This window comes from Leuresthes tenuis, unplaced genomic scaffold (genome assembly GCF_036924035.1).
Source record: "Leuresthes tenuis unplaced genomic scaffold, fLeuTen1.0.hap1 SCAF_13, whole genome shotgun sequence".
Lineage (NCBI taxonomy): Eukaryota > Metazoa > Chordata > Actinopteri > Atheriniformes > Atherinopsidae > Leuresthes > Leuresthes tenuis.
Genome location: NW_027325367.1, coordinates 17273068 through 17291489, shown reverse-complemented (window position 1 = coordinate 17291489; position 18422 = coordinate 17273068). Strand labels below are relative to the sequence as shown.

Below are 18422 nucleotides of genomic sequence, written 5' to 3'. Positions count from 1 at the left end.
AAAAAGAAGAAAAAAAGAACCAAGCAGCCAGGCAGGCTTACAATACAAAGTATTGCAAAATTGATTAAAGACAGGAAAAGCTCTGAAGGCCACGCTTAAAAAAGATTCCCAACTGGAACAACTAAAGTATAAAGCAAACAGAAACTTCAGCTGATGATGCTGCAGCACGAGACATTCACTTGGGATTGAAGCAGTCATTACGATGCATACTGAAACATAGTGGATCTTTGTAACATTTATGTCCATGTAGCCGATACCTCTTCAGACCTTTGATTAAGAACAGCAAGTCTCATGCATGCATTACAGAAAAAAGTCCAGCAAAGTCAATCAGACTCATCTTAGGGGCTACATGCAGCCACAAAATATCATGTGAAACAATACGTGCTGAAGATCTGCTTACGTTGCAGCTCTGGCAGAAAGGGGAGCACCCAGTCGATTGGCAAGTGATTTTGTTTCACAGTATTCTCAGGAAGCCTCTTCTAAGTCTTGTTTATTGTCTCTTCTGTGCACCCGACTGAAAACCTTACCAAATCGAGTGAAGAATTTTCAAAGCAAAGACTGTCAATGTCTATGTACAGTCAAAGAAGGCGCACTTATTCAAATAAAAAAGGACAAAAGCAAACGCTTCGACGAGAGTTTCAGCCTCTGGCAGCATCTGACGGCAAGTCCATAACAGCTGCCTCTGAAGCCACACTCATTTGCACAAATAAGACCTCGGGAGCGCCGCAGCAAGGCAAAATAACCTTGTTGTCTTTTTTTCTGCGCGCAACTGATGCTGAGAGCGCACCCAGACTTTAAACTGCACAGGTGTGAAACAAAGCTGAGTCAAGTGCCAGACATGCAGAAGAGAGATGTATTGTTTTACCTACACACCTCAAACGCTACTCAGCCTGCCTCCTCACTGATACCTGATATTCCACATGACATGCCTGATGCTTTTAAAGCCTGTATTCACCGTCGCCTTTCGTGTAGGGTTAACCTTAAGGTGGCAGCACTTTGAATGTCAACCCCTCCGCATGTGGACCTTTTTTAAATGCCACCTCTCTTTATTCTGCGACTGTGGGACAGGACAGACAAAGAGGCCGGGGTTGGCCACGGAGGAAAGAAGCTAGCAGTCGAGGGGCTTTCTCTCACTGCGCACAAAAAAACAAATGACATACAATCAGCCAGGCTCAGCGGGGGTCTCATTTAACACTGGAAGGGAAATATGGGTATTAAGTGTGGGTCTTTGAAGGGCTAGAGAGCTGATCCACTCATTTGATAACGTGCTCAATTACAGAGATGGATGAGTGGCAGCCTTGAACTCCTGTGTAGTGCATTTTAAAAAGTTGCTTTTTATTTGACTCATTTGGACAAAGCAAATGTCAACATTTGCCCTGAAGTCAAACTTCTCTGCATAAAAGTGTTCCAAGTGTATTGCTTTGAATTACATGTCAACTGGTGGAGGCAACTTTCTTTGCCAAAGACTGCTTCTATGAGTGCACCAATTATTTTTTCTGCATGTGTAGGTTTTTACACAGCGCTGTGTCGAGCTAAAACCTTGTTTTTTAAAAATACATGTGAACTAGACCAGAGTGTGCAGGCACCTTGTCCTATTTAAGGGAGAAAAACAAAAAATTTCCACACAGTTCTTCCTTCAGATCCTCTCTTGCAAAGTCTGTAGAGCCACCTTATAAAGCTCATGTGCATAAACTGGATCACAGAATTAGTCTCAATATATAGTAAGAAGGGCTCAAATAAGCATGATGGGTTTCCTTTTTTCTTTTTAAATCATCGTGGGATCAGTCCAATTCAACATGATCTCGCAACAAAACGTGTTTATGTTCAGGCCTTTATGTTCAGGTTTATGTTGCAGCTTCACAATAAAGGTTAAAAAATTGTACAATTTCTAGCTTTCCGTGTGTACTCGTCTCCCTCACGTGCGAACAGCTGTTAGGAGTTAAAAGCACAGGTTGAATTCATACACACAATTCATTCTGAGTTAGATGCTCCAAGTATATGGTTTGCACACGTTTCCCGTTTACACATTTTTTATATATATATAAAAGCTAATTTTGTGGGAGTTTCTAAGTCTTGAGACCAAACACGACATACGTTGATGTTCAGTTTATCAATGAAAATGGCGAGGAAAAAGAGGTCAACAGGACGCAGCAAAAAGTACTGCAAGAACTTCCTTTTTCTACGACTTTTTTCATCCAAGCGACTTGTTGGCCTATTTCCTGATGTTCTGATACCACTTCTGCTGTGGAGACTCGCCTCCAACAGCGGCATAAAATCTAGTGCACAAACCCTTCACACCCACCTCTCAGGCTAGCAGAGGATGAGAATGTGTTAATCACAAGATAAATTCGTGTGAAGTTTAACTTCCACCCTTGACATATACCTCTCACCCTCTGATGAGGAAGAGGAGGAGTGACAAACAGTGGTGGCAGCGCTGACAAATGATAATGGAAAATCTAAGACGACAGCCACTTGAAATTGCCGAGGGATCGACAATGACCTCTTGACACTTCAGCGTATTGGGCAAACGGATGCTGTGGAGTTCGGCCTCCCTCACCGCAGCCTGGTGTGCTTCTGTTTGTTGTTCTGCTTAATGTTTGTCGTGAGATTTGCTGAGAGCATTTCCTGTCTTGAAGAGATGGGGACTAGAAGTCGAGCGCCATCTCTGATCCCTCGGTGTCCTGTAACAGCTGTCGCCGCCATCAGAGCATGCGGTTGACGCTATCCCATATTACATCTGTGCTGCTCAGCACCAACGGATCAGCAATCCAATTTCACACAAGCGCGCTCCGAAGGAGGCAACGCTGGCGTAGGAATGAGGATCTATGCCTTAACAAAGACAAGGAGTTATTTGAAGAAGCTAGAGGGATGTCAGACGGGAGGAGGGAGAGCAATGGGCTGAAGATTTTGAAACTGTAATAGATGTGTAATGGAAGGATATAAAAAGCAGGGGTGATAAAGGTGGGGAAACTATGGCTTTGTTACTTCCATCAAATGGTGCTACTGCAGGGAAAAGGTTCTAATTTCCCAACCCATCTGTGAGCAGAGGAGTGGAGAGGGAAGAAAATCAGAGCCTCTGAGTCGAATCTGCTGCTTATAAATACACTTTTGCCCATGTAGTGGCGTCCACCGTGCCAGTTTCAGCTCTGTCGAAGACCAGCAGAACAATGATCTCTGTGCTCTGGTGGCGGAACAGATGTGTAGTATTGGATGACAACGCACTCCTCCCCCCCTTCAATAGAACACCCTCATATTGCACAGTCACTATGACATAAACAGAGAAGGGACTCACATCTCATCTTTCACACAGTGGAGAGAGATTTGAATCTGGGATCCAATGACTGCTTATTAGATTGAGCCATCAAGCCGCCTGTTTGGAGCCAGACTCATAAGACAGCCGGTGTGTTGAGAGGGCTGCTATCCATTCCCACCCACGCATACACAGAAAAAAACTGCAGAAAATGAAGAGAAAGCTTTTCCCGGACAATCATCTCCTGTGCAGGCAGAGCTGCGCACGCAGGCTTTTGTGTCCAGCACAGGCGCACACCGAGAGGTCTCCTGCTTTGGGAGATGCTTCGCTTCCACAAACATAACTCGCCTGTGTCTCTATTTAATTTTCTTCTGAAGGATTCATCTCCAGCATGTGCATTGACAGCAATGGCGGAGGGAAGGAAGACTTAACCAGATTGGAAAATTCTGGCAGAGGTGGCTGGATGGATAAATGCGGTAGCCCCATTGTTATTACAAAAGGTCAGCTTAGATCCCACCAGTAAAGACAGCAAGACAGATGTGGGAGGCCCATGACAGGACGTGAATCGGATGAATGCTGTGGAACATCTCGAAGCAGTGGGATTGACAAGACAGGCTAAGATAACACTTGCCCTTACCTTTTCTTTGACCGGCTGTTTTGTTATCCTCTCACATCTGCCTGCTGTTTTTGTCATCCCGAGGGCTTTTTTCTCTTAAAAATCAAGAAGACTGCTGTCAATATTTTCTTTTCATGGTCAAAAAAAAAAGAAAGAAAAAAAAAGGAATTTCTGATTAAATCTGTCATCAAATTCATGACTCTTACTTTCCATCCAGCTTCATTTAAATGCAGATGGAAAAAAGGAAAAAGTTTGACAGCTCCCCCCTATTTTTTCATTCAACAATGTCATACCTATGGCAGTTTGACAGTACGCAGCCCTCACTGTCTGTCCGTCTTTCAGTCTGTTTGGCTTTCTGCCTCCGTCTGTCTGGCTTTGTATCTCTGTCCTTGATTAGCAATCACTACAGCACAGCCTGGTCTTATTCAGAGTGGAAAGCTTTAATTCTCCCCACACGGTGCTGAGATATCCAGACCCCAGTGCTGTCACTCCTTGTAAACATAAAAATCACTGCTTCTCGTTAACACTCAAAAGTTTCCTTATATCATCTGAAGGAAAATCACAGCTTAGTCCTTACCCTGTGCCCTCGAGATTCACCGTTTCTTAAATAACTCATGTTGATACCTGATGGCAGATTTTATTTTGGTCAATAAACGCACACATCACGTCTTTTGCTGATGCCCCAACACAAACATTACAATGAAGTAGGAAAATTAGAATTTAAAGTGTGTATAGAGTGTGATTCCTTTAAACTCAGGCGCACAAGTCTACATCTAACCTTGGCAAGCTGTGAATGTTTTCTTTTACAAATTAAACTAATTAAAACCCTGTTTTGCAAGAGTGGCAAAAATATAAGACCCAATAAGAAAAAAGGCAAAAATGGAAGCGGCAAATTTTAATGGCTACATCTCTGAAGCTTGAGAGCAGCTCTATGCCTTCCCAGTGATTGCTGTTTTTATCCTAACTGGCACTCTATCGGGATGGACAAGGCAGAAAAAGCTGACAGGTTCATTTCAGCTCGTTGTCAGACTCGCTAAAATATATTTGGACACATGCATCGCTTAACCACTCGGAGAGGAAAAGAATAAAAAAGGAGGCAACGGACCGCTGGCTCTGCATATTTAAAATTGCATAACTGTTCAAACACTCAGAGTCAGATAAAGGGACTCTTGACTCACTTATGAAAAAGGCTTCAGGTTTTACATGATGCCATATGGATAATAAATGAGTGTTACAGAGCTCAAATAAAGTATTCCTCATCAATGAGGCTGGTCTGCTTCTGAAGATCTGTCTTTTGAGGGCTTGATTTCATGACATTTTCACTGTGGAAGAAACTGGCATGCAGTGATAAGATGACAACGCACACGGTAGACGCTAATAAATCACATCCAGGCCTCACAGAGTGAAGACTGTTTACTCAGCTGCACCTCCATGGAAAGAAAAAGGCGCCCCAGAAATCCGGGTATTTAGCATCCAGGAGAGATCTGAGCAGATATATTGTGAATTCTGGTACACTATTAACATCTTGAATCACACTCCATTTTTATGTCCATCTGTACAAAAGCATTCTGGGTGATATTAAGTCAAGCTGCAAAGCAATAATCTTTGTTGCTCTGATGTTTAGTGCTCTCGGCTTTCATCATAACAGAGCAGAGTTTTCTTTAAGACCCCATGGTGAGTCTGTTGGAAATGTGAAGTTTCATCTTATTTCGATGATAGAGTTCCACACTACAGTGTTTCCTTTCCTATCTGAAGCTAATTCAAAACAACTCTCACCTGGCACGCCGCCTCCCACCCGTCCTCCTTTCTCCATTCTCTCTCATCAAGCTTCCCCAGCGTGTGCCTTCTCAAACTTTAATCTTTTCATATTCAATACGTTTCACAACGACTCGTCACAAGGTTATCCCACTTTTCAAAAGATGTCCCCCCCCCCTTTAGCCTCAAGCCTGGCAGAGACTCAATATTTTCAGAATCTTCTTCATCTATTCAATACAAGGCTTGCTGACAAAGGACTGGCATTCACATGGAGAGTTTTTCTTCATGCAGATGTAGAAGTCTGGCAAAATATATTTTTTTATATTTTTTCTTAAAAACAGGAAAAAAGGGAAAAAGTAAAAGTGAAACCACAGCTAATGTGCTGCAAAGAGGGTGCACACTCACTTCCTGTTTGAAAGCAGTTATTCCAGTTGCCTTAGAAATGCTTTAAAGCTGACCAGAATATATAGACTGATTTTTTTTCCCCACACCTCGTCACTCACATGTCAGGGAAATGACACTAACCGCTTCAGACTGGCTGTAGAAGAAAAATCACTCAGAGGAGGAATGCTTTTTGTGAGTTTTCGCTCTGTTTTTTGATTGTGTCAGAGTGAAGCCTCGACACCTGCTGCTCACTGTTGTGTTGGCCGCGGCATGGGGTCTGCTTCAATTCACGAGCTACCTGCCCTGGCTCAAATAAATGACCAACAAGACACAATATGTAATTTTGCTTCATAACGGTCTTTATTGACCAACACTGGTAATGCCTGGATGTTTTTTTTTTCTCCCATTTTTTTGGTTTTATCAGCAAGACTGATAACTTTTAGCAAAGATACGAAATGTTCAAAACAGGCCCTCTAAAAACATGACAAGTATACGGTGCAATTAACAGACGTCTAGCATTTCAGGCGATGCGCATCGCAATTAAAGCGCTGCCAATTTTGTGCATGTGATGATCTTTACGCAAAGAGAGCGTGAAACTGAGGTTTAGCAGTTTGTGTCGAGACGTGCTCTGCAGAACAGAGCACCTCATTTGGCCTTGCTCAGATAAACTACTACAATGAAGTGTCAGCAGCAGGAATTCCACTGATTGCCTAACACTTGAGGATCAAGCAGACAGTTGGTATCGTACGTAAAGCTGCAATAACACTCCATACGGTTTACCAAGCCGCTGCCCTAAGGCTGTACTATGGATCCTTGTATAATAAATTAAGTGTAGGGCAACAATTCAGATTGTTATCAATATGATTCCAAAGTAAAATTATCGTTCTATGTGGCTTTCATGCACTCAATACCACTCTTCATCCATGATATTGGGACTCTTCTTCATTCACATTGTCAAGAAAATAAACAAGACTAAAAATGTATTTTTTTTCCCCACACAGAAAATGAAAGGTTTTAGGTTCATTGGCGATGCTAAATTGACCATACATGTATATGCTTTTCACAAGTTTACCCCATATTAAAAAAGAATAAAATTTTTTCCATCTTCTACAAAAGAATATTGTGAAAAGAAATATTTATACACAAAACATTAAAGACAGTCCTCACAGAATGTCTTTAAGTTCAACCAGACTAAACAAGAGATTTTCCTTTCTCGTTTAACCTCTGCAGCCAACTGACCAGAATGCCACAGTTTCACACATCAAATGAAAACAAATACACTCGGTTTATTTCTAACATTTAACTAATGAGATGGCCACAGGCTAAGTAAATACTAATAACAGCTTAAGACTGCTCTTTCGACCAGAAATCAAAATTCCACCACCAAAACATTTCAACAGAGATGAATAATATAAATGGAGTAACTCAAAATGCCAGTGATATGAAAAATCAACATAAATATCTAAGCAAAAGTCTATTTATTAGATCCTTAGACCAGTATATTTTCTGTTTAGATCAACCATGGTTCTTGCATTTGTGATAAATATGGACAAGCAAAGAAATCCTGGCACTGTTGCTATTAAATATAAAGGGGAGGTTGAACACAAGGGATTAGTCCATGCAGAAAAATCCGTGTTCCAGGGGCGTATCTATGATAAAGTGCTTTCTGAGTAATGTGTTATGAGATAAAAAAATTTTAAAAATCCAGCTTTAGTCCATGTATAAAACCCATAAAATCCCCTCTCACACTCAATGACAAGTAACATTAAATTGCAAACGTTTCACCATAATTTTAAAAAGCGTAGATATTTCCCAAGACCCTCCCCGAGAAGTCAGTTTATCTTTTAAAAGTATGTTTTATTTATTTATTAATTGTTTTGCCAAAACTCAGAATACAAGGTTGTGTAGTGCATAACTCTATTTACCCTTTAGAATTACAATAAATGAAGAAAGAATAAAAAAAAATGTGGCCATATACAAGTAATACCGCCTTCTTGTTTTTTTTTCCTTTATCAACACTGAGGACACGCAGCCATCAACTGGAGACGGTTTCTATTCAGTGCGAGCGGCGACGACCATGAGAAAAGTTCACTGAAAAGTGTAATGTGTCCGAAGAGAACACCATGCACAGGGTTTTTAACAAACACACAATACAAACAAAAGTTTTAAAGGCTAACCCATTAAACTAAAGCTTCTTAGTAGCGAGGTGAGTTTTCCCAGCAACATTCAGCCTTCTCAAAGCGCCGGATCATAACAATGATGCAAACTTGAATGCAATTATGTTGCGACTCATTTCTGTGTCAACACTGGGCCGGTAGAAGCAAGTTTACATTCATTTGTCAACTCTAACTGACCACACAATCAAACGTTAGGCTGACTTTATGAATAGTTAATGAAGAAAAGGATTGTCCACATTGACTCAGTATGTTTACAGTCATTCTATTGCAAACTAAAAGTCAGTAAAAAAGTTGAAACCGGCTATGGACACTGTGCTAATGGACACTAATCCTAGTAGTTCTAGAGATATACACTGATAAATAAGGTTAAAATCCTTTAATAATTGTGGAAATTTTTGTAAGCAGTGATGAAGAAGAATTAACAAAACATTTCTGAAGAAAAACCCAAAGGTGCCAATGCAGCGACTGCCCATTGAGAATAGTTACTTTGACAGACACATTTCTAAGATCCTGAAACGTTCTTTTAGATAATATTAGAGAATTTGTGAACTGCGGTATCTCAGGCTCGGGCGCTCTAGAGCAGTTCAGGGTCAGAAGCACTCGATATGTCATATTCATATGGCATAGATAGTATTCATTGTAAGATCTAATCAAATGCTTCTGAAAAAAAAAAAAAAAAAAGAAACTACTAGAACGGCAAAAACATTCAAAACAAAGGATGTTAAATTTGGCAATCCCATGACAAGGTGGTAATTTAATTTGCTGCTCATTGGCAGTCAGCAGCTCTCAGCATTTATATGGTGAAAGCTTTTTCCTTTCATGTTATCAAACACAAAGGCTGACATCCTAAATCAGCAATATGACTACTCAGGTCATTCAGTTTAGTTTATTTGATTATCTTGCATAATACGTGCGTTAGCTGTAACAGCATTTAAAGAAAGAATATGAGAATATGAGAAGAATATACAGAATATGAGCTGCATATAATCACTTTTGTGACTTGAATGACAAGCAGGTGTTTTAAAATAAAGATCTCTGGCAAGATATGTTCAAATTCCCGAGTTAATTCCTCTGTGTGCTCACAGTTAACATAAGCAGCCACACCAGTCGGACGGCAGAACACCAATCCCATCATGGTGAAATGTTGGTTTACTTGTTGAATATCTCTTGTGAACTTAACATTGCCTCGTTGCTCACTACAATAATAGGATCACTTGATGAATCTATAAATGCAGAGAAAATGATACTGCTGATAACAGTATCTCTTGGAAGAACATCTAGCATACAAAGTGAAGCTAAACTTTCCGCTGACATATGCAGGCCCTGTTAATCAGCGGGGGACAGAAATAGTTTTGGTTATTAATAGCATGGATTTAGAGGGTGCACTGCATGTACACCCATGACAAGAGCAGAAAATACATCAAGTTAATACAACAATTAATCACTGGTCTGGAAAGGGATATTGTAGCACCGAATTAACTGTAATTCACTGTTCCGTGTGGTTGGCTTTTCATCCCCATGAAGAATGCAGCTGGACGGTACTTTCCAGCACTCAGCATTTGTCCCGCACGCACATGTGCCCCTACAAAGTCGTGAAAACGTACAACCCGCCACAGCGCCGTTGTGCCAACTAGATCTGTCTTTAGTTGCTCATTAAAGCTGAATCTAATCACAACAAAACCATCTAAAAGATCGAAAAAACAATCAGAAAACTAAAACAATACCTGTTCTGCCCCAGATGATAGCACGGTTAGACATGCAGGGGTATCGCTTTCTCACACACGTACATCTGTACAGGTCTGGCTATTGGACACCATCTCCAAATAGACTGGTGTATTTATGAAGAGCAAGTCCCCAAACAGTGGAAATCAATACAAACTGTCAGCTTTTTAGTGTAGCCATGGACAGAGCGTAGACACAGGGACCATGGAGAGAGCGCCGCATCCGTCCATCAGACTCTCTGTGACCACCAACAGCTTTGATCGAAGATGACAGATAGAGAAAGGGAGCATGTGAGGACAGCACGCAGCTATGAAGATAGAGGGGATAGGCTCCTATGGCGTTGGCCAATTCTTGAGGCATCTCTATCTTTTCCAGGCCATAATTAAAGCAGAAAGCAGCTTGTGTATTGCTTTATCGCCTACAGTTCAAAGGACTTCCACAGGCAAAACAAAGTAAAAGGGTAACTCTTTAAATAAAATAAAAGAGTGGAATCTTCGGAGCAATCCTCATATATCTGCTGCTGCAAACAAACTTTCCCACATACACTGTAGCTTTAAAGAAGTACAGACCTGTGGGCAAGGCAAAGCACCTAATTGCTCTGGCAGCCACTGAATGATGACAACGGTCACGGTGGGAGTTGGCCAGACTTTGTCTGAATGTATGTAATTAGTCCGCACAAAAGGAGGGGCTACATGGTGCCACAGTAGATTTACTGTGTCTGTGGTCAGTGCATTCAGCAGGGAGTCTAATGATGAGCACTTAGGGGCTAAATTACCAGTGCATTGTTTACCTCTGCTCTTACAAATGCAGACCCCACCAATAGCAGGAGACCAAGAAACAGGATGACTGTGTCAATATAAGCAGAGGCAGAGGAGAGGCTAGAAATGTCCAACTGCCCCTTCTTTTCACATACTTCTGGCAGCCAGCTCACTAGCACATCCCAGGAGGAGGAGGAGGGTGAAAACAAACCGAACAGTTGTACAGTCTGTAAATAAGGAATGAATGCATCCTTATTAAAACACCTTTAGAAGCAATTTGAGTTTAAATATCCTGATCACAGGCCATGCAAATGCAAAAGATGTTTTCAAATTTATATCGACTCAGGGCTTATAATGATTTAGTCCCCTTCAAAGCATCACTTCTGACAGCAGCATATATCTGAGCTACTGTCTGAGGTCATTTACATAATGAAAGAAGTGAATTACTAAGGAGGCAAATGCAGGACAAGACTGCTATTTGGCAGAGAGAGAAAATGAAGATGGAAGGAAAATGGTTTGGCAAGGAGGCGGCATTGGATAGAGAATGTGCAGAGAGAGCAGCGAAACTGGAGTGAGGGATAAAGGTGGAGAGTGGAGGAGGCAACAGAAGGAGGAAGAAGGCGGAGGGGCTTGAAGAGCGGAGGCAGCTGAACCATGAAGACAGGCATGCCGGTGGAGCAATGTTTGGAGAATGCTGGGGAGAACTAGAGGACAGAAAGAGAATAGGAAAGCCTCGAAAGCATGCAATAAGTTAGATGGATGTCCAGTTTTGTTTTGTTTTTTTTGGGGGGGGGGGGTCATCAATGATTAAAAAGTTGAGGCAGTGAGAGACAAAAGCTAGACAAAAACTTGGAGAGGCCTCCAAGGTGAGTCAGAGGATATCATGTATCGCAGCACCTTACCTTGGCTGAGGCTGGAGTCACTGATCCTGCTCCCGTGATGCATCGCTTGACCGCTATGTCACTGCTCGAGGTTGTCACGGCAACTGTAACTGGGGTGGGGAGGAGGGATGGGATGACTGGGAGGGGAAGGAGCCCCGGACGGTTGTTGCCATTGACAACGGCAGAGGCACAGCTATTGTTGGCTCCTCCATTGTGGAGGACAGAAGGACGGATGTCTCTCCGCTCCCAGGGTCCCCGGTAGTCCCTCTCAAAGCGGTGGTGGTGGCGTGACATCACTTCCTCTCAGAAGGAACAACAGGGGCAGGCCTGCACAAAATGGAAAGAAAGAGGTCATGATGACATTCTCTTTTTGAGTGTATGTGGAAGTGGCAGCTTTGATAAAAGCTCACACACAGGGACCACTTTTTTTTCACAAAGAGAAAAACAGAGGCATATAAAGAGTGAGACATCGAGTGAAATGAGCAGAAAATATACTGACATGGAGGTGCAAATGCTCACAGTATCTGCTCTCTGGAGACCTGACTGACATGAACACGCTGCAGTTCATTTGTTGCTTCTAATTCCTATTCATTCCATTATTAACAAAGGGTGCGACGTGATGGAGGGAGCTGAGCACTGCTGAGCCGAGATACAAAAACATTATCTGTGCTAGGGAGCAAAAATGTTCATATGGTTCAACAATGAGAGGTTAAAGCCACGTGGGCTGATCCAAGTGGAAACAGGTAAGGCACAATATTTCCAGAGGGCAGCGCAGCAGTAACATGACCTCACGGTCAAAACTCATTTAACTGAATAGATAAATACCCCTGCAATTACAGCTCATCTCATACATCTAATGGCTGGTTAATTCAATCCCACTGGCCTTGAAGTGCATTTGAGGGTTCTCCCCTTTTCAGGCACAGCAGGCTGCGACAGGCTAAGAGGCGACAGTGAGCTGGAATTACATCAGAAAGGAGTATGCTGCCATTGTACTGTATGAGAGCAGCGTATCACTCTCATATTATATCGTAAATCAAAGACGCACAGGATCTGAGAAGTGAAATCCATCACTGAGAGGTTTGAAGCACATTGTGCTCAACCTCACCAAAGGCATGTTAGGCTTCCCAAGCCCCACGATAACAGATGAAATAAATAAATAACAACCTCAAACCAGGTTTAGCAAGCCCCATGCAAAATCCCCTGGTCTATGAGGAGAGAATGACAGCAGATGATAAGTCTTTATTCCTCTCACTGGGGTCTGTCACGCTGCTTCTTTGCCTCACAGAGGAGAGAACGCCTTGAAATGCCATCTTCTCAGTGTGCATCTGTGTGTGTTTGTGCAAAAGCAGTATATACCACTGAATGACTGTGTATGCAAGTAATGTTTTGAGACCCACGTTCTGAAAAACTCACAGTGGTAAGTGAGCATCTTGGACCAGGCAGGAAATCAAAGGTTCTTTTCAAAGCTTTGATGCCAGTGATGCACTATGCAGCCTGTGGTGGGAGCACTGGCACTTCTCTAACTTTAACTGCTGTGACCGTTCATTCCATTTAGCTGTTGAAGCACTCGCTCTTTCCCTCTTTGTGTCCTTCTTTCACAATGCTCCTCTACAGTATTTCTAATCATACATGTTCATTCCTTCTCTAAATCCTAAATTCGTTTACTTCTCTCACATGCGACGGTCGACTCTGTGCAAACACAGCGAGCTGATTCGTGGCAACAGAGTCGGTCGGGGCAACTGAAAGCTCTGGGATCCTCTCTCACGCTCTCTGCAGTAACCTCTCTCCCTCGCCATGGTAACCCCTTTTAATAACTTCAAATTTTACCACAGACTAACCTTGCATTATCTCTAAAAATATGTACGGAGAGAGTAACACAGTGCTGGGTCAGTGGAACAATGGCAGAGTTAGTGCCAGGTAATATTCTCTTATCTCCTGAGCGCTGTACCACTGCTGAGAAATATGAGGGTACATGGAAAATTCTTCCATATAAAAACATGGAGGGAAAGAATGAGAAACAGGGCATTATCTCCACAATAGTCAGAAGCTATTGCAGAGTGCGTTTGCTCCGATAATTTTACACATTTTATATTCATCAATCCCGTACAGACACGTGCATTCACTGTGCAACTAATGCAGACGGAAAAAACAACTTGGTCTTCCTGTTAAACACTGTGAGCATGTGTGCACTGGAGAACGAATCAATCCGTCTGATCATACAGAAAAGTTTGCACAAGAAGTGCACACTGAAGTTGTCTCCATTCCTTTCTCACCTTTCCTGTTTCTCTAAAAAAAATAAAAAAATAAAACTGAATTATATTCTAGAAAGTGAGCAAATGTTCCGTCTTGAGAGGGGCGGAGGGATAATTCACAGACTAGTTTCACTAGTGCTACACCATTTTGTGGCAAAATTTAAAAATCGTGACAAAGCTATTGTGCTCACTTAGTGTATTTGTCAAGGAGATATTGTGATTTAAGCAGACTCATTAACTGGGTTTGGACAGATAAACTCGGTCGCATGGTGTCATCAGGGCGATGCCGATATAGGTTTGGTTGCACATGGTTGTTAGGCTCAACCGTAGGTGCGGTACGAACTAGAAACAAAAAAGTACAAACAAAGTACAAACAAAACCTGTTGATTTAGAGGTATCTGAGACAATTTGGCCACCGGGGAAGTTAGCATGCTTGGGCACGGCCTGTCTGAGTTTTCAGTTTATGGTGAACAATGCTGCACTTCAAAAATGTGCACTTCAGAAAAGAAAAAAGAAAATGGATGAATGGAACACAGTCGCTAAAGCACATAAACATGTGAAAACTTATCAATTACAAGCCACTCGTGCAGAAATCCGTACTGCCTAAAGTGACTGGAATAACACGTGATATCACTTAGATCACTGCACGTCTGTTTTAATCATAACGGCAGGTGATAGTGTCGTAATGCATTCATGTGTGAAAACCTTAGAAATAAAGGTTACCCAGATACGGTAGCTAATACTGGACAGTCACGTAATAAAAAAGAAAGCATATCCCATATTAATTCAAAGGTATTTGATGTCAGGACATCATTAAAAACATCCTGTCGTCCTCACCAGGTCATAAAATTAAGTAAAGACAACCTCAGATAAACAAGAGCCTATGATAAATCATACTGACATTACTAATTTAACCTAAGCCAAAATGCTGAGACAGTGTGTAAAAAACCAAGTGCACCCCCACTGCGTACATAGGAATTAATCAAGGTCATCAGGAAGTGTTAGCACCTCTAAAAAAGCTGAATTTTTGACTGTTTGCTGGTCTGGAGCATTCGAGTGTGTGTTAACACAATGCCAAGGATGAAAGACATCAGAAATTATCTTAGAGAAGCAACTGTTGCTGCCCATCAATCTGAGAGGGGGTCAAAAGGCCATTTCTATTTGGAGTTCATCATTCTACATGGAAAAGATTCCCAGGTTCCTCCAAAGTCGAGCCGTGCGGCGCTCAAAGAAACCGCTACATCTCAGACTCTACAGGCCGCAGTTAACATATAAATGTTAAAGTTAATCACAGTACAATTAGAAAAAGACTGAACAAGTTTTTGTTCGTTTGGAAGCATTGGAGGAGAAAGCTTCTGCTCCTTAGAAAAAACAGGGTTGTACAGCTTAGGTTTGCAAAAGCTGAACAAACAAGGCTTCAGGATCAATGTCCTTTGGACAGATAAGAATAAAGTAGAGATGTTTGGTTGTAATGTACAGCACCATGTTTGGAAGAAGACAACACGAACACCTCATACCAACTGTCAGGCACGGTGGTTGGGGGGGCTGATGATTTGGGCTTGATTTGCAGCCACAGGACCTGGGCACCTTGCAGTCATTGAGTCCACCATGAACTCCTCTGGATACCAAAGTATTCTAGAGTCAAATGTGAGGCCATCTGTCTGGACAGCTAAAGATTGGCTGACAGTGGGTGTTGCAAATAGATAAATATCCCAAACACAGCAGAAAATCCACAACAGAATGTCTGAAAAATAAAAAATAAAGGTGTTGCAATGAATCAGTCAAAGTCCAGACCTCAACTTGATTAAAATGCTGTGGTGGGACCTTGAGAGAGCTGTGACTAAGTGAATTACCACAAACCTTAATGAACTTCAGTTCATTTTGTCGACACAGTAAAGAATGAGTGGGCCAAATGTGGGAGACTGATAATATCATACAGAAAAATACTATTTGGAGCTACTGCTACTAAAATTGGTTCCACGAGCAGTTGAGTCATGGGGTTAACTATATTTTTCAAATGTACTGCTTCTGCATTTTGGCTTAGTTTATTGTAAAATGAATAATGACATGATGCAGCCTTTAATGTGCTGTTGTTCATTCGAGGTTCTACTTAAATGTAATAACTGGATCACATTATAATAGAAAACAAAGAACACTCTATCAGTAATATCTGAGAAATAAACTCTGAACTTGATTCTTTCACAGGTTCAGTTCAGTAAAATATATATGATACTACTTCTCATTTGCAACATTATATACAACTGCTGACTGTACAGTGCAGACTAAAGGGGAGATGGCCCTGGTGTAAGCAATTTGCACGTTATATAAAGTACCGGCTCTTATTTAGATGCCACAGTGCTACCCATTTCAGCTGATACTAATGTTAACATGAGTTGTCTTAAGTACCTTATATAATTGACGAATGCTGTTGTTTCTGCGTAAGGGGCCGCTCTCAGATTACCATGCTTCGCATTCTATCACTCACTTACCCATGTGGCATTTTCAGAATCTTAGCTCTACATTTCAATATGTGCTCAACCCTCTAAGTGAATTCCTGTCATCCTGCACTATGCATGCTTGCATGTACTGGGTAACTGGAGGCCGGCAACTGATCCCTGCAGAGCGCCTTGTCACCGAGACAAATCCCACTACATTTATGGTCCTTGGCGAACAGAAGGATTTAAGCTACTAATTACAGAGACCTAAATTCCTTCCTGCAGTTGCGTTTCTGCAACTCCTTTAAAGCCTGTGTGTGCACGAGACCCGCCTTGAGGCTGAGAGCGTGCGTTTGTGAGGTTAGATTTGCCTGTGGAAACCAACACCCAACACACCTGTGGACTCTGCCAGACTAGATAAACACTTAAATGCTTCACATTTCCAATGACACTTTGCTCAATGCCACACAGCTCCGGGGAGATGGTGCCAATGAAGATTTACCCATTTTCTTTCACCTTCAATGAAGTCCCTGTCAGCCACGGACAAGGCAACGGTCTTTCAGAGGAGAGATGATAACCTTTGCTGCGAGGCGTACAAGTTAAGTCAATCTAAATGCCTTTTCAATTTTGCAAAAATTAATGACAGCATTTCAGTCATACCCTACAGCAATTAATGAGATTTTTCAACTCCTGGAACCCTGTCAGCATGTTAATAATCTTACCTGAAGGTGTTTTGCATCCCAAATCCTATTTTCTGACTCTCTTTCCTGCCTAAAATAAAAGCTGAATACTCAGAATACTTCTGAGAGATGAGGAACTAAACAAATAATTATAATTACTAATCCTCAGACAGCTCAAATAATAAGACAAAGGCTTTTGTTTCAAACATGAGCAGAGGTGTTGAGAAAGAAAGTGAGAAATACTATGTCAGCAATCAAATCTAATGAGTCGACTGACTGGCGTCTTCATTGTGTTGTCAGTCACGCCGTGAGCGGTGGTGGAGGCAGAATTTGTGCTCACTGGGAGGTTTTGATTGCAGTTTTTTTTTTTTTTTAAACTACCTGTTCTCCTGCTGCTGATGCATCACAATCCAAATGACACACTACAGTGGATATAGAAAACAGAGAGCTTGTGGGTGAATCCATGTGTGGGCATTTGCCAGCGACTGCGTGAGTGCGAGGCCAGTTGCAGCTGACACCATCCTGACCTTAGCGCCATCACCATGGAGATGCCCGACATGTTAGTGCAACTCCACACGGTACACATTGGGAGCTTCCAATAACCTCAGCTCTTGAACGACGGCTGACTGATTAGCTAAAATAAAGCGTTGTCTGGCAGGTGGAAACGTGAGACACACACCCTTTAGAATAGCATCTGTCACTCCGAGAAAGCGCGCAGCATGTTGGATGTGTGTGACAGAGCTGCGTTAACAAAGCCATGTGGGAATACGCAGGGAGCTGCGGATAGACGTGAAGAAAGAGGGAGTGGAACAGATGGACAGAATGTGGCAGCGACGGAGAGACAGCCAGATCATGTGAGCAAGCCAACAAACGGGAAATAACTGCGATAACAGTGCGTGCAGGCAGGAATAGAGAGTAGGATGTTAAGAGTGGGGTCGGCCGTGTGTCATTCTACTGTTCTAGGGTGTGATGTTTGCTTTGCTGGCACATGCACTCTGCTTTTAATACCCAGCTGTAAAGTCCTGCTGCTACAGATACTCCCCAAGAGGAAGGGTTCCTTTTCCAAACTGTAGTGGTGTTTACTTCTATTGACCCAGCGACAGCCCAGCTTCAGCACACAAACAGACACCCGCCACATTCACAAGCCAGTGCTAATGATCCATTCGTCCAGCAGCAGGTCCGGATGGTACGAATGAGGGCCGGGGATATAAAGTATGCTGTAACTTTATGAGGACAAGATATTGCTCTAAATGAGTGGCCCTAAGGGAGAAGTACAACCACACACACAGCAACTGGCGCAGGTGCTTGCACTTTGCTCACACACACACACACACGTCACATATGCAGCAATGGAACTAGAAACCATGTGTTGACAGTTCCTCCAGGACAACAGAGGTATTCACACTGATATTCAAATAAAAGAAGAGAATGTCGGTACAAGAATAGCCCGGGGGCAAAGTGAGTCAGTCTCGTGCTTTTGAAGGCTCGCTGCGCGGGGCACACCAGATACAC

At 42.3% G+C, this 18422-nt stretch overlaps 1 protein-coding gene across 1 annotated transcript in view; it reads right to left on the bottom strand.

Annotated features, from left to right (window-relative positions):
- LOC140267162 (kelch-like protein 29) overlaps positions 1 to 18422 on the bottom strand; it is a 210836-nt gene that overhangs the window by 128802 nt on the left and 63612 nt on the right. Inside the window, exon 3 of the mRNA XM_072362354.1 lies at positions 11565 to 11870. Within this exon, the coding sequence (XP_072218455.1) occupies positions 11565 to 11837 (273 nt within the window). The 5' untranslated portion in view covers positions 11838 to 11870. The remainder of the gene's footprint in view (positions 1 to 11564; positions 11871 to 18422) is intronic.